The following is a 14419-nucleotide window of genomic DNA, read 5'->3' as shown; positions in this document are numbered from 1 at the left end:
TACCTAAAAGCTACCGTTTTAATGTTTGATTAACTGGAAACATGTACAGCATTCCCTCAGTGCAAGTCCAGAACAACGAAGCTGGGTTGAGCTTTGGCTTATTTATTCTAAGCAAAACAAACAAACTGTAACTTAATTCAACAGAAGCGTTTTTCTGACGATGCCTCTGATAAGTTATGAGTCCATAAGGGATCTGAGGTGAGGAAGGAAAGCAGTACCATCGACAACAGTCGCTACGCTAAAATTCAACCACAATGTATGTAACTAAAGTGCATAATGGAATTAAATCAGCAGCACTGTGATACATTCACAAAATAAATATAGACTTTCAAAGTGAAATAAATTATGGCTGAACCCTTTGAACAGAGGCACAGTCAGGCAAAAAGAAAGTTAACCCTCTGCAAATTGAAACGGCTTGATTGAATAACCACTGACAGGTGTAAGATCTTTGTTGCCATAGCGTCAGGGAGAAAAACCTGCTGCTGATGCCTCTCAGTCTACATTGAGTTGTTTATTTCTCAGTGAAAAATATTTAAGACAGTTGACAATCTCCCCAGGAGAGGACCTTCCACCAATGTGCAATGCTCAAATAAATGCCAAAGAATCCATAAAGATACATCTCATACTCTACAGGCCTGTAAATGTAAAAGTTTATGACAGTACAAGCAGAAAAGGACGTAGAAGTGTGAGCTTATTATTGAGGTTTGCCGGAAAAGTGCTGTTACGTCACAAAATACTGCCAGGTTTGCAATAATGCATCTGTGTGAACCTCAAGACTGAAAACTTGACTTGACCAGGTTTGGTGAGAGACAAAACCATCACATCAACGCATCAGCCCGACTTTCAGACACGGCGGTGGAGGGCTGATGATCTGGGCTTGCTTGTCAACCAGAGGACCCGGACTCACCTTTGAGCCTTTCAGTCAAACATGAGCTAGTCTGCACGTGAATGTTTTCATGAGGCTGTTCTGAAGCCATATTACTGACATTTAACTCATCTAGAATCACATTGAAACAATGAAACAATGCTGTATAGAAAGGAGTGGGGCAGAAAAGGGATCCACATTGATGTGAGTGACTACATCCAGCTAATGGTGGCTCAGCAAATTATTGAGTGATAGGCTGTAATGACTTTCAGCCATATTGACCTCATTTTTGTTTAATGATTAATGACATGCTGAAATCTGTTGAGGGTTTTTATACACCTGAGGTTAGAGAGAAGTACTTTTAAAAGCCGATTAAGCTCAGAGCATTAATTTATGACATTGGAAGAGGGTGTACTTTCTTTTTAACATGACTGTATGACCTGAGCAGTTTGTCGGATTTCTTGTTCCTTTTAGGTTCTTACGCAAATGGAAAATAAGCATTTCCTCGTCTGCTCGGCCTGTGTACACGTTTGGTTATAGATTACAATGTATACAAAAAGACGTCCCAAGGACGACCAAGTTACAGAGGTGGGACGATCTTCCTAATAAATATGAACCTAAGATTTCATGTTGAAACTCCAGGAAGTATGCAAAAAACAGTTTATCATACAAGCACAACCCTGACTCCAGAAACAGTCTGTCAGGGATCAGTCTGTGTCAGTGTCTTAGTGCAGTACCATTAAAAAAAAAACAAAAAAAAAAACGTCCCGGGTTTCTATAGATGGGGTCCTTTGTCTCTTCACGGCCCCTTCCCAATGGCGGCACGGGCTCTTCTCCTCTTCTTTTCGTTCTCTCTCCGTCGCCCTAACCGGACCTTTTTTTTCCTCTTGGTGGCAACTTTAAGGTCGTGCTCCTTGTAGGCCGCGGCTTTGTTGGTCTCCTGGGTGAGGTGGGGAACCGCCCCGTCCAGGTTTACCCTCTCTAGGAGGTCCTTGCTGGCCCCCTGGGGCTTCTGTTGTAGGCTGCTCCCACTGAACACTTGGCTCTGGGTCCGGCTCTGCGCAGGTGGAACATGCTCCCCGGCCGTGTGCACCTCCTCCAGCAGCTCCTGTAGCCACGTGCGGCGCCTGTACTCCTGGATGGAGCGGCTCTTGTCATGCAGCAGCTGGGCGTGGCTCACTGACCTTCTCCTGACAGTAGCAGAAAAGAGGGTTTGTTAAAAACAGAGAGAAAGTGTTGAAAACAAGCTTAATTTTGATGTTTGGGGCTTCAGTATAATCTACTGACAATATGTGCTATTTTTTTTAGCCTTTTTTGACATTCCTATGTTTATCAAATGTTTATTTGGCATATCTTAAATATTTAGAACAACAATTCTTAGTTTTTCCTGTAGCACTTGGGGTCTTTTCACTCTGCAGTGTTGAGTTTATGTGAGGCAGCTAAAATTTATGGTCAGGATTCAGGAAACCTCAGTACAGTAGGTGGCAGCACAAACATGTCTGAGACCTGTCACTACTCTGACTTTAAGACCAGCCTAAGAGAAAGAACCCCACTCACACACACACACACACACACACACCCACATGCCCACACACACACACACATGTTTCTTACTTTATTATGTCCATGTAAAATGGTTCTGCACTTTCTAAATAAAATTTGTTGAATTTTTTGATGCATTTCGGCACAAGGGTATTTTTATGTTAATCCTAAAGTTTATGCATTCAGTTGTAAACTGTAAAATATTACTTACGTTCTGTTAATGAGCACATCAGCTGTTCTCCCTTCAAAAGTCACTGGGAAGCAGAGCAAAAACACAGCCAGACTCCACTGGTGAAGCAGCACTAAAGCAAACATGCTTGATCCAAAGAAATCTGAAGAACAAAATCACGTTATGAGTTACTGAATAAATAAATAAAACATATCTTATTCATTTTTTAGATTTTAAGATTTACTGCTATCTACTGATTTCTAATGTTTAGTAAAACAAATAAATGAATAGATTGGGAAAAAAACTGAACTTACACAACCTTTCCAGTTAAATTCCACGAAAAACGTCAAAGGTTAAGAAGTTAAACTCCAGAGAAAAATATGTTCGAAAACATTTGAAATTATCCTGCCATATGCATTTTTTGGTCCATCTAGTATCTCTTTTGGTGTAACGTCAGCCTCGGGAAATTCCCCAGGAGTCTCCTCCATTCATTTGCCTCCCAACAGTGTGTGTGGAGCTATTTATTTCTCCCCAGTGTCCAAATTAAAAGAGGGACAAAGATAGAAAGCACAGCAGCAGCAGCAGCAGCCCCATTAGCTGCGGCGTTGCAACGCTACCCTGTTCTCCAGCAAGCTCTATGAAGAGTTACTCTGAAGCAGCAGCATCATCATCATCATCATCTCTGGTGGCCCGAGCCGAGAAAGCAAACATCTCAGTCCTGCGCAGTGAGGGAGCCTGTGTGTGTGAGAGGAGCTGAGTGAAAGTTAAACTCCGCTTTAGGTGAAGATGCAGCCACCTCAGCCTCGATCCAGTCTGTGCACCCTCCCCAACCTTCCAACCCCTCACCTCTGTCCCTCCCCCCTTACCCTTCACACACACACACACCCACACACATGCCCACACACCCCCACACACCTGCTGTGACATGGAAAGACGCCCGAAGGACCACCACACACAGAGAAAGAAAGAGAAACTCTTTAGCAAATGTTATTTTAATAATATCAAACACTTTTACACACACCCCAACAAGAAAAGGTCATAAATAAAGCATGCAGTGGTGAATCCTTTGTAAAAAAAAAAAAAAAACATTAGTGTATAGGGGTAACCATACGCTAACCAAGTGGAGAGTGAACGGTTGAAGGCGAGGGGCAGGGTTCCTCCAAGGTAAACACCTCGGCCTAACCACTCTCCCAGGGGAGAATGACCATAACCTCAAAGAAATCCAACCCACAGCCTCTCGCTGCAGACCGTTCAGTTCACCGCCGTTCTGCCTCGGCAAACCAACTCACCACCGAATGGTCACTGTGGCTTCTGATGCGGGTGGGGGGGCTCACATATTCACCTAATGCAGAGAGAAGAGTGCGTCGTTTTATGGCGGCTCTGTTTACTCCCAGATTCGCTGTTTGGATAGGGAATCAAGTCTTGTAAAAATAATTAACTCTGTGACAAAGTGACGTGAAAATACTCCAAAGGTTAGTGTTGGAGCTGCCCATGGGAAGAAATATTCAAGTACTGCAGTGCAAGCTACAACTGCATGTGAGATGTTACACAGCTTTACATTTATTACACTTTATCGGCAGGAAAAAACTACAGCGTGGATTAAAAAATGAGGGATTTTCCAATGATGTTTGCAAGGTCAGTGGCAAGGTTGTGTCATGAGCTGTTGCCTTTTCTTGCGTGGTTATAATTCTTAGTTTAAAATGTGTAACCCTAAAAGGCTTCTGCCGGAAGAAGCCAAGGTTAAATGAAAATCTCCACTGGTCTCCTCCGGCGCTGTAGACGTGTTGTTTTCTTTTCCTGTTGGTCTCTTTCATTGACTAGTTGTTACTGCTGTTTATTGGTAGGGTTAGAATGATTGATTTTAAGTCTCATCTCAACCTCAGCCTCCTGCCTTAAAGTCAAGTCAGGACAGCATCCCCACAGCATGATGGTGCTACCACCATGGGTCACCATGGGGATGGTTCTTCTGGGGTGGTTTGAAGTGTCTTTTCTGTATTTTTTTTTTTTTGTTGGAACATGTATCATCTTGCATGTACCAAAAGAAAAAATCAATGTTGTCCTCAACTGAACAAAGCTTTTTCCTTTGTGTCCTCTTTGTGATGGACTGCAAACTGGATGTTTTACGTTTTTCTTTTAACAATGGTTTTCTTTTTGTCACATTTCCATAAAACCTAGACTTTTGGACAAACCAACGTACATTTGTTTTTGGTTTTGGGGGAGTTTTCCCATTCGGCTTGTGACAATCTGATCACCATGAACCTCTGTGCTGCTTCTCTTGTCTAATTCTCACCGTGTCCAGCCTGTCTAATTCTGTGATCGGTCTTCGTACGTTTGCAGTTGTGCCTTACTATTTCTATTTTCAGATGACGGATTGAAGAGAGCTCCAGGAGATACTCAAAGCTTTGGATATTGTTTTACAACCTAACCCTGCTTCATGCTTCTAGATATATTTATGCCTGACCTTTTGGTGTGTTTCTAGGCCTTCGTGATGCTGTTTGCTCACCACTGTTCCCAAAAAAACCCCTCTGAGGACGTCAAAGAACGGCTGTAATTATTCTGAGATTAAGTTAGACACACCTGGTGACTTCTGACGGCAACTATAGTTGTGATGGGGTCAAAACGCTTTTCAAGACAATGTGTTTCAAAATGCGCAAAATGAACAGTTGAACAACAGTTGTGTACTCCTTGTTTTGCGTTTCCTGGACAAAAAAAGAGCTATAGATACCACAAAATTACATTTTCACAGAGATTTTACTGCATTCCTATGTTCTTTTTTTTCATCATCACGCAGCTGGAAAGCTTGGTCCCATAAATTCTTATTTGGTACAGTTTGTTCTGCAGTTCCTTCAAGCTTTCAAAGTAATTATTGCATACTGTAATTGGAAACAAATGAAAGTTAACAGTGAAAATCGGATTTAGTGTGGGTGTGCGCAGAATTACCAGGAGTCCTTCGCTGTTGCTTCGGTTCAGTTTATGTCTGGTGCAATCCGTTTAAACGTTGCCATGAATCATTCCTGGGTTTTGACCAGTTCTCCTTCGGCAACAGAGCGTACTGTGTTAAAACCCAGAGATTTCAGTGATCCTTTTATGTTTCCTTTAACGTCTGTATGGTTCATAAAGATGGTGCAAGGATTACATGGTTTTATGTGACTGTTCCTTCGTCGGTGGGAACCTGCGTTCTTGGTGGACTGAGATAACGTTGGTGGTCTGTTTTCCTTTAATCTCACTTTACGGTCATGTCAAATGGTCATTTTAGTCAATATTTTGACTTGTAAGAAGATGGCTTAAAACCACGTAAAAAAAATTTAAAAAAGAACGTTTGGGACCACATCTTCTAAAATAAATATGCTCTTCTCTGATAATGACAATGTGTTGACTGCTTGACTACAAATTGTCTGAGATAGAAAACAAATTTGTTTCTTGACAAAATAAAAATACATTTTTAGCAGGAAAATATCCAGCTGCTTATTAGAGATGCTTATTACATTTCCTAACAGTCCGACTTGGGAGGAAAAATGGGTAATTTAATAAAATGGTTATGTAAAAAAAAAAAAACATGTTAAAATTTGCCCAATAAAGTTGTTTAAAACACTTTTTGTCGAAGGGTTATGAAGCAAGTGGAGTGATGGCCAAGGCTGAGGCACGAGGCGCGACACGGTTCGTGCCTCACCTATGATCAAATTACTCGAGCAGGGACCAAGATCTGGTTCATAAAGACGACCAAGCGTGAAGTTTCCCAGATAATAAAACTGGGTGTCTTATTCTGGTCTTTTATTTTGCCTTTATGTGAGCTCTGTCAGTACAATATGACTGTGCATGTCCACAAATGACTTTATCTTTATTAAATTCAATAAATTACTGCTCTTTCGAAGCACTTCTCATGATATTTTGCTGCAGTGGGGATTTATTTTTCACAGTGTCTGTGTGACATAGCCGGCAATCTGAGTACCAGTGGGTTGAACTTGCAAAGTCTTTCTCTGCATTATGTAAACTCAAAGGAGACTGCCATGATTAATGAGTAGGTAAGGAAACACAGGGCCAACAAGAGCTCCCCAAGAACACAGACTTTATTTCTTTATCTGAGAGCTAAAGAACAAAATTACATAATTTTGCCTTGGTTGGTTTGATATTTGCAGCTGGTTCTTGATTTTTCCCATGTCTTATCCAACAAACTTGCAATTAGTAAGAAATTTTAATTGGGCATGGTTGCCAGAAAAAAAACAACTTTCTAGCAACAAACTCAAGTGAAAGAGAAACTTTTGGCAACCCATCTCATGTGTTCAGCCACTAAAGCTGCAGTAACTTTTATTTAAAAAAATATATATTTTTTTACATATTTGTTGAAACTGTCACTACATTTTGACAGTATGAGACATCTGTGAAAAAAATCGAGCTCCTCTGGCTTCTCCCAGTGTCCCCAGAGCTAACTAGAAACAACCAATCAGAGACAGGAGGCGGGTCTTAGCGCTGTCAATCACTCTCCGTGTGGTGCTGGTTATACCTCCCTCTCACTTTCCCCCCTATGCTGCAGCTAGCACAGCCTGTTTTGAGGCTAGTTAGCATGGCCACTGATCAATGGTTTTCCAGTAACAGTAAGTCGTTTCTCCACCATTAGCACATTGAGCACATGAGGTTGATTGACAGCGCCAAGACCCTCCTCCTTGGCTATGATTGGATGTTTTTGGTGCATTTCTTCAGATGGCAATAATACTTCAGGGAGAAGATGGAAGAGACTAATCTTTTCACAAATTATCTGTCTCATATTACACTGTCTTGACAATGATAACATTTTTAGCAAATGTGAAAGAAAAAACTTTTTTTTGTAAAAGTTGATAATTGCAGCTTTACCCGCAGATAGGCAAAAACTTGTTTTTCTTAAACGTTTCTTTTTTTGTGAACTTGTAAATATTTCGTAACATCTTTACTTTTGCAATATCCTGCAAAGGTTTTGTGATGTTTGCAGAGTTTGTCCTTATTTTTACACGGGGAAAAAAAATATGCAAGTGATCACCTTATGAGGCAACAATGGATGTGGAGATTTGAAAAATTGGGAGGAAAAGGCTGGAGAAAGTTATGATATATGTCCTTCAATTTATATGATGTAACTCTGGCGAACAGGAGAAATAATGAATTTTTTTTTTTTTGTTATTACTTTTATGATGTAACAAGTATGAACCCAATCAATCTATTTCAAATCCTCAGTCGGTTGTATGCAGAAACTCTCTGGATTTATTTACCTTCCTGACTAAAATCTGTAAAATATCTCTTTGTGTGGCGATGATTAGTTGCATAGTTGGGCAAGTTGGGTTGGTGGTATTTAATAGAAAACTGAATGTTTTACAAGCAGTAATCATTCAGTTCAGCCCTAAGTCCAGGAAGGTTTTGGAGCTGTGGGACCCCCGCGCTCTCTCCAAAATCAAACTTTCTTCTGTTTCCAGAGAGTCAGCCCCAACACTTTACCGTTTCGTGGGGGGAAAAAAATACCTCATCTGATTCCTTTCTGCAAAGACTTTACCTGCAAAAAAAAAAAAAAATCCCATTTCCTGGCAGACTGAAGCCCGTGGAAAAGGAGCCAGGAAAGCTGCTTTTGATTCATGCTAAATTGCACTCTCAACACAGAACAGTATTCCTGTTCGTTTTTCATCCCTCTCTTGCACCGCACCAACTCCACGTTCACACGTCCAACACTCGAAGCACGCCCACCCACCCAGGTAGGTTTCTAAGTATTTGCACCCTTGTTCTCCAAACAACAGGGCCATGCACTCGGCATCAAGAGAAACATTTATTTCACGTAGAGCGTTTCAAACCTATTTTTAGAGGTGTTGTCCTCGTTCCCTGAAAAGACCCACCCTATTATGTCATAAACTCTGGCTTGGGCAACTGCAACAGTTCCTACTTCTGTTACATTTATTCAGCATGCAATTTATGTATGCATGATGTATTGGTTAAAACTTTTCTCTTTCCTAGTGACGTTATTACACAACAACAACATGCGCTAGGTTTTCACTTTAACCTAATCCGAGACGTCTTCAAACAGGTTGAGTATGGTAGCGTTTCAAACTGAGACAACTAAATGTCATTCTTATTTCTTTTCTTTTTTTTCAAATATTTGAGGTTTTAAAGTATATTTTGTCCCTTTTATGGTGCATTCATGGCTTTGAATTCCTCATATGAGAACCTAAAGTTTGTTATCCTGGAAAACCTCACTTGAAAAATTACATTTGCAGAGCTGCTTTTCCTTCTTAATGGCTTCTTAACACGCGTTACTGTACGGACCATTTCAGATAGTTCATTTAAAGCACGCTTTAAAATGTTTTATTGTGAGCATTTTTTTTTTTTTTTTGGAGAGTCTTCTGCAGCTCATTCACGCCTACTAATCATAACCGTCATGTGAGGAAAGCTCTTTAGCCTCCCTTACCTCTTCCAGGTTTGGCTGTTTTCAGCAGCTCTGCTTCTCAGGCTGGGCTTCTTTCAAATAAATGTTCAACAGACCAGAGCGTTGAGTTGATCCAACTGGTTTTCTTTTGAGTCAGTGGTTTCTTGGTCATTTTTTATAGCCAGGTTTCATGCAGTCCATAAAAAGACAGTTTTACTTTTTAAGGCTGGGGTTAGGTTAGTGGGTGGTTTTCAACCACAGCATAATAACTTATGGTTGCTTTTAAGTGGCAGAAAAATGACAAAGTTTGTTCATCATGCCCTGAGTGAAGAGGTCAAAATGAGGTCATCAATTATTGTTCAACAGGATTTCCGATGTGACTATGAAACTAAATAGTTATGTTGTTTTTGCTATGCAAATTTCTAACTAGTATGAAGTTAAACTTTTTTTCTATTTCAGGCCAGTTGGATTAAAAAATAATGTGGAAACTGGAACTGCTTTAAAACAGTAAAAGTCCACTCAGACGAGCTGTTCGCTTCAGCTTTAGGGACCATTTAGTCTGGATTTAAATAAAGTGGCGACAAGAGAATCATTTACTGCACAAAAGTTATGAACTCCTGGTTACCTCTTAATATAAACTCACTAAAAATCTTCTGATCAGTCCCTTTAATTTTGATCCTTTTTAATCGAATTCGCAGCAAGCTAGTAAGAAATAAATTATCCAGAAAGATTTAATTTATCAGTTGAATGTGGAATGAATAAAATGTGGATTTGGCTTGACTATTACCGAGCACTACAAATGGTGCTGTGTAAAATAGAGCTGCAAACCTCATGGGAAATCAAATGGGTGGCGGTGAAATCTAAATTAATATAGTTTCCATAGAAACTAATTGAGTAATTAAGATTAAAAATGTCATTGTGCCACTAAAAACGAAGCAAAAATACATACGTAGAAATATTGCTGGTACTCCTCTGAAAATACAATCAAATAATGATATTAAAGGAAAAAACATTTTGTCCTAAGAAAGAGAATTTAGACCCAAACCATGACTTCAACAGAGTTAAACGTAACACATCAAACTACTTCACAGTTGTTGCTTGCATTACACACTTCAGTGGAAAAACTCCAACTCGAAATGCACATTTTTAGGTTTTGTCCGACAATGCACAATGGAGTGTTTAGTCAGAGTGTCAGAGAAGGGTCGCCACTTCACCACTTAAGAGGCATACATCCTGAACATTACCTAATTCCTGCTCAGGGTTAACCAAACATGGCCTCCTGTGCCGCACATTTATTTGATCCGAACGGAGCTGTAAGATTTGTCTGTTTCTGTTTCAGCTGCTTGATTTATGGTAATCCTCCTCAGGTAGTGCTTCGCAGGGCTGATTTCATATTTACAACTACATATTGTTTTTATGTTCGCCATAAATGTCAGGCTCCTGGAGACAGCAAGTCGGGGAGGTCCTGCGAGGACAAAAGCGTGTTGTCCGGACTCAGTCTAGAGTGCAGGTACGTTAAATCATTATTTTTCAGACAGGAAATATTTGCCACTGGACGGTTTGCCTGTAAAATGTATTTCTAAGATGAAATGATTCCTCCCTGGCACGGCTAGGCTCATCTGACCTGTGGTGCTTTTTACACTTCAGTTTCCAAGTAAAAGCTGAATTGTTTGTGTGCTTGTGATTTAAAAAAATTAAAAAATTAAAAAAACTGTCCTAGAAAGTATTTCTGATTGATTCCAAACGCAAAAAATAAGTCAACAGCTTCAGTCTTTGACCTGGCCTCGGAAGGTGCCCAGCGCATTAGCATTTCTCTCTTGGCAGCTGCAGTGGTGCTGGCGGGGGTGACGGGTTGGAGGGGCGCAGGTCTTGACTCTCTGCAGTGGGCCCTGTGCTCCAGGCTTAATGGAAGAAGGGAGCGGGAGGGCTCTTACCCCACACTTGTCCCGCAAACCTAAACCACAAGCTGCCCAATGTCTAAGCCCCCCACACCCCTCCAGCCTCACACAAACACACTGACCTCAGAAGCGACTCGAAGGCCAGCTGGACGCGGCCTGACACCCCACACAGCCATCAACAGTGACCACCACCCTCATGCCCCTGACCTATCACCCAAACCATTACCATAAACTTCGGCCCGGCTGCCAAGCAACATACAGGGCAGCGCTCACAGTCAGAGCTCGTCCATGTAAAGATAGCTCTGTCTCGGGGCAGAAAACAGAGCCGGCGGAGAGGGGGCGAACGCCCTAAGTTATGGTGGCGTTTTACACACAACATAAAACCCACTGTGGTGTTTTATGTTTTGTGGCTTTGAGTGATGCGGTGGGGCTGGCTGTGGCGCTGCAGCGGCTCCTGCAACGAGTGTAATATCTGAAGATGATGCCCACTGGTGTTTGAAACGCTTTGTGGCGACTGTTGGAGATTTTCCTGTCCTTTCCTCGCCTGACAAATCGTGTTATTTTACGCAAAAGTAAAAAAAAAAAACAAATAAAACAAAATTGAATAATCAATAGAGGTCTGACTGAGAAGACCACACGCATGTGGCGTTACAGTAATGATGGCTGACTCTGTTTGTTTGCATAAGTGAAGAGCGGGCTCAAATCGTTAATGAGTGCTTTGCGTCCAGCGTGCAACCACAGCTAAGCTAGTGGGTCAACAAGGTTGGCCAGGCAAACCACTGGGTGCGTGTGGGTGTGTGTGTGTGGGTCTGTGAGGGTAAGAGAGAGATTACACACCTAAGCCTTAAAAATCTTTTCCATCTAGCCTGAAGAATCCTGACGTCAGAATTTGTCATCCTTTCAAGCGTGTGTGCATATACCTTTGTTCTACATCATTCATAAGCGTCTTTTCTTTTTTTTTTTAATTATTGACATCAAGCTACATTTACTTGCTCTGGCATACCCATGCAGTCAGGATTTGGTCGTGAAAAAATACAAGCCATCTCAGTGTGAATATTTCAACGCTAGAAACTATGCTTCACTTGAAAATTTCCAAATCGTTATAATGCACAGCCCCGGCCAAGTGCACTTCTCAGACTCTAAGCTGATCCATTTACAGTAAATGAGCTTGTCTCTGTTGGTTTCCTGGCCAATTACGGCACAGTGAACTTTGGTCTTGTATTTATTTATCCGTAGGTTATTTTAAATGGACCGCACTCAATGCAGAGGCCTTGTTGAGCAGTCTTGTCCTCCCGGCCAGCCCTGGGACACGCTAACAGTGCTTGGCAGACAGACGCGGATGCTGAAGGCAGCCTCTGGACAGCTTTATCCTGTGTCGAACGAGGCCACCCGCTTCGTTCTCACCAGGGCACAGTGACTGGCACGGCACTCCCAGGCCTCAGTTTTCACCTCTCAGTTTTCTGCCTCTCCGAGAGAACTGGAGAACGTGGCACTCATTTTAGAGTTTGGACAACCCAAGAGGACATTAATGTAGAAACCAGAGAGTAGGAAGTCTCGAAGTACTAGAAAATATAACTGGAGAAACTTCAGTGGGGGAATTTTTAGATTTTTATTTTAAGGTTTGATACTGTGCCTCACAAAAGTATTTACACCCCTCCCCTTGAATCTTGTCTCACCGCAGCAACAAACTGCGGCGTCGGGATCTTGTGTGATGGTCTTGTTAAACGAAGGGCATCTATGAACTGTCATTTTAAATTCTTCCCCCAGACTTAGTTTTAAGTCTAAACTTTGATCAAATAATTCCAAATCATGGATATCCTTCAGCTTTAACCAGCCTGACTGCATGTTTACGGTTGTTTTCCTGCTGGAAGGTGAACAATAAGGAATAGCAGTGATGTGAGCTTCAAATTTTATCAAGACATTTTAAGGATTTTATTGCCATGAAGGTGACAAGTGATGATAAAATGTATTAAAAACTCATTGCTTCCTTTTTCAATAGATCAACCCCCATATAAACTGAAACTTACCCAAAATCAGAAGAGTTTCTTCCATGTGCAATCTGTGTTCAGCAGCAAGTACCGCCAAACAAAAACATGAAAAAACTTTAAATATTTTGATTTTTGTCAAGGTTCTCCTGAAACCAACAATGAAAAAAAGCTAAGCTAACAGCACAGCGATCAAAAACAAACATGCGACGACCCAGCTGAAACTAAAACTAAACTTCATTTGCTTTTCTTCTTTTTTTTAATCAAGAACTGTTTTAAAACTATCATAACATAAATATGGATGTATTACGAATATGTTGTAAATTGTGATAACTGTTGTGACTGTTTCATCTTGCTGAGGTCTTGCTTTCATCTTTAATTTAGAGAAGATTTCTACGATTTTCCAGTGGCCACCCGGTGTGCGGAAACCTCAAAAATAGCATTTTCTTATGTGACAACAAGGTTCTGATTATGTAAATGTACAGAAATGTAAATCTGCTAATGAACAGTGAGTCTATTAAACATTCAATTACTCTCTGGGCAAGAGATAAATCCACTCCAAGTGTAATTCAAACATGGGCCCTAGCCAGACATCTTGTTTTCTGTCGGAATGTGGTTTTCCAGCAGTCTAAATCCATGAGGCGAATTTGCTCACAACAGCCAATGCGTCTCTTCAATCTGCATCCCCTTGTAAAGCAAGGAAGGAAGTCAGAGCTCACAACTGTTTATTTAATGCTGCCAATGGTCTCCAGGCCCTTGTAACATAACGCCGGGCTTTCATTGCGTCTCCGCTGCATGAGTAAAAGGGAATTAGCTTTTTAAAGTTTGTTTTGTAAGAATCGTAAATAAAGCAGCACTTATTCAGACTGAGATCCTCTTTCTCTAAGATGGGGTAAGGCTTGCATGGGTGGCATTGGAAATACTGAGGCAAGCTGAACATGTTTATATTACCGTGCCCCCAGGGAGAGCGCAGCTTTGTGGTGCAGATGGATTACAGGGGAAAGGGGCTGTTGTAGCTGCTTAAGGTTTGGTGTTAATGGTGGGAGAGAAGTGGCTGTGTAGGTGTGATATGTTCGTTTTGCAGGCCAGTCATTTCTGTTCACGTCAGTGGGGGACGGGGGGATTCCCATGCCAGCTACCGAGCATAAAGACCACTTTGAAACTTTAAATAATGCTGTATTGTCAAGGAAGTGGTTATAAGTTAAGCGATTCTGTAGAAAATCAGGGACGGAAAAAATACTAAAGTTTTTTTTTTTTTTATTAAGTTTAGAGTTTAACCATATCGATAGTTTTGCATAGAGATTACTTACAAATCAAAATATATGAATATGAATGTTTTCCTAAATTCCAAAAAAGATCCAGCAAAACTTAAGCTGCTTTTTCTGTTTCCTATATTGTCATGTATGTTGAAGTATTAAAAAGCCCGATGAGAATCAACGAAATGTTGTAGAACATTAAAGGTGCGGTATATATGTTAAAACTGTCACTGTGTCGTGACAGTACAGTATGAGACAGACAATCTGTGTAAAAGGATTAAGATTAGGGTTTGAAATAACAAATCAGAGCAAGGAGAAAGCTCCTAGT

The 14419-nt window shown here is 41.0% G+C and overlaps 1 protein-coding gene across 1 annotated transcript; it reads right to left on the bottom strand.

Moving 5' to 3' along the window:
- On the bottom strand, positions 1 to 3376 carry pthlhb (parathyroid hormone-like hormone b). The gene is made up of 3 exons (XM_032578940.1): positions 2891 to 3376; positions 2619 to 2739; positions 1 to 2055 (listed from the first exon to the last, which is right to left on the bottom strand). Exons 2-3 carry the CDS (start codon positions 2720 to 2722, stop codon positions 1665 to 1667), a joined length of 495 nt encoding a protein of 164 aa, XP_032434831.1. The 5' UTR covers positions 2723 to 2739; positions 2891 to 3376; the 3' UTR covers positions 1 to 1664.
- Between the last annotated feature and the right edge of the window lie 11043 nt (positions 3377 to 14419).

Source organism: Xiphophorus hellerii, chromosome 2 (genome assembly GCF_003331165.1).
Source record: "Xiphophorus hellerii strain 12219 chromosome 2, Xiphophorus_hellerii-4.1, whole genome shotgun sequence".
Classification (NCBI taxonomy): Eukaryota; Metazoa; Chordata; class Actinopteri; order Cyprinodontiformes; family Poeciliidae; genus Xiphophorus; species Xiphophorus hellerii.
This window is presented reverse-complemented; position numbering and strand designations above follow the sequence as displayed.